Source organism: Theobroma umbraticum, unplaced genomic scaffold (genome assembly GCF_002168275.2).
Source record: "Theobroma umbraticum cultivar Fairchild unplaced genomic scaffold, ASM216827v3 scaffold_50.0, whole genome shotgun sequence".
Classification (NCBI taxonomy): Eukaryota; Viridiplantae; Streptophyta; class Magnoliopsida; order Malvales; family Malvaceae; genus Theobroma; species Theobroma umbraticum.
The window spans coordinates 7,017,454-7,017,933 of NW_018397261.1; the positions used below are offsets into that span (position 1 = coordinate 7,017,454).

At 41.5% G+C, this 480-nt stretch overlaps 1 protein-coding gene across 1 annotated transcript in view; it reads right to left on the reverse strand.

The window, feature by feature from the left end:
- Window positions 1-480, reverse strand: part of LOC110418073 (putative disease resistance protein RXW24L) — an 8,370-nt gene that overhangs the window by 2,420 nt on the left and 5,470 nt on the right. Inside the window, exon 4 of the mRNA XM_089783797.1 lies at window positions 4-480. This exon is cut by the window's right edge and continues 57 nt beyond it. Within this exon, the coding sequence (XP_089639923.1) occupies window positions 4-480 (477 nt within the window). The remainder of the gene's footprint in view (window positions 1-3) is intronic.

Genomic DNA, 480 nt, shown 5'->3' on the forward strand with positions numbered 1-480 from the left:
AGCAGAGGAAAACCTTGTGCGGAACAAATCATCACCTCTCCGACGAACGCATATGCTTCTAATTCGAGAATCCTTAGATTAGGTAGCTTCTGTAGTGTTGGCAATGGATCTTCATCGAGTCTAGTCCAACACAAGCAAATGTGAGCAATATTTGAAGGGATGTGCTGAGGTAACTTCCTTATCTCAACAGATAAACGCAACTCATGGATATTAAGGCAGCTAGAGAGCAGGTATGTCACATGCCTTGGCTCAGTAAATTTAGAACCCCGAATGGACAAAGATCGAAGACGTTTACTTGTGATAACCGGCGTGTTCAAATTCAAGTCCTCCCTAAAGTTTTCAACAATGAAGGGAGTCCTTATCCCCAGTTCTCTAAGATATTTCATGCAGTGAATGTTCTCAAGATAACAATTCTTGGTGCTGAAATTCACAAGCGTTTGCAGATTTTTCAAAGTATCCAATTTCAACTTGGTTCTCGCC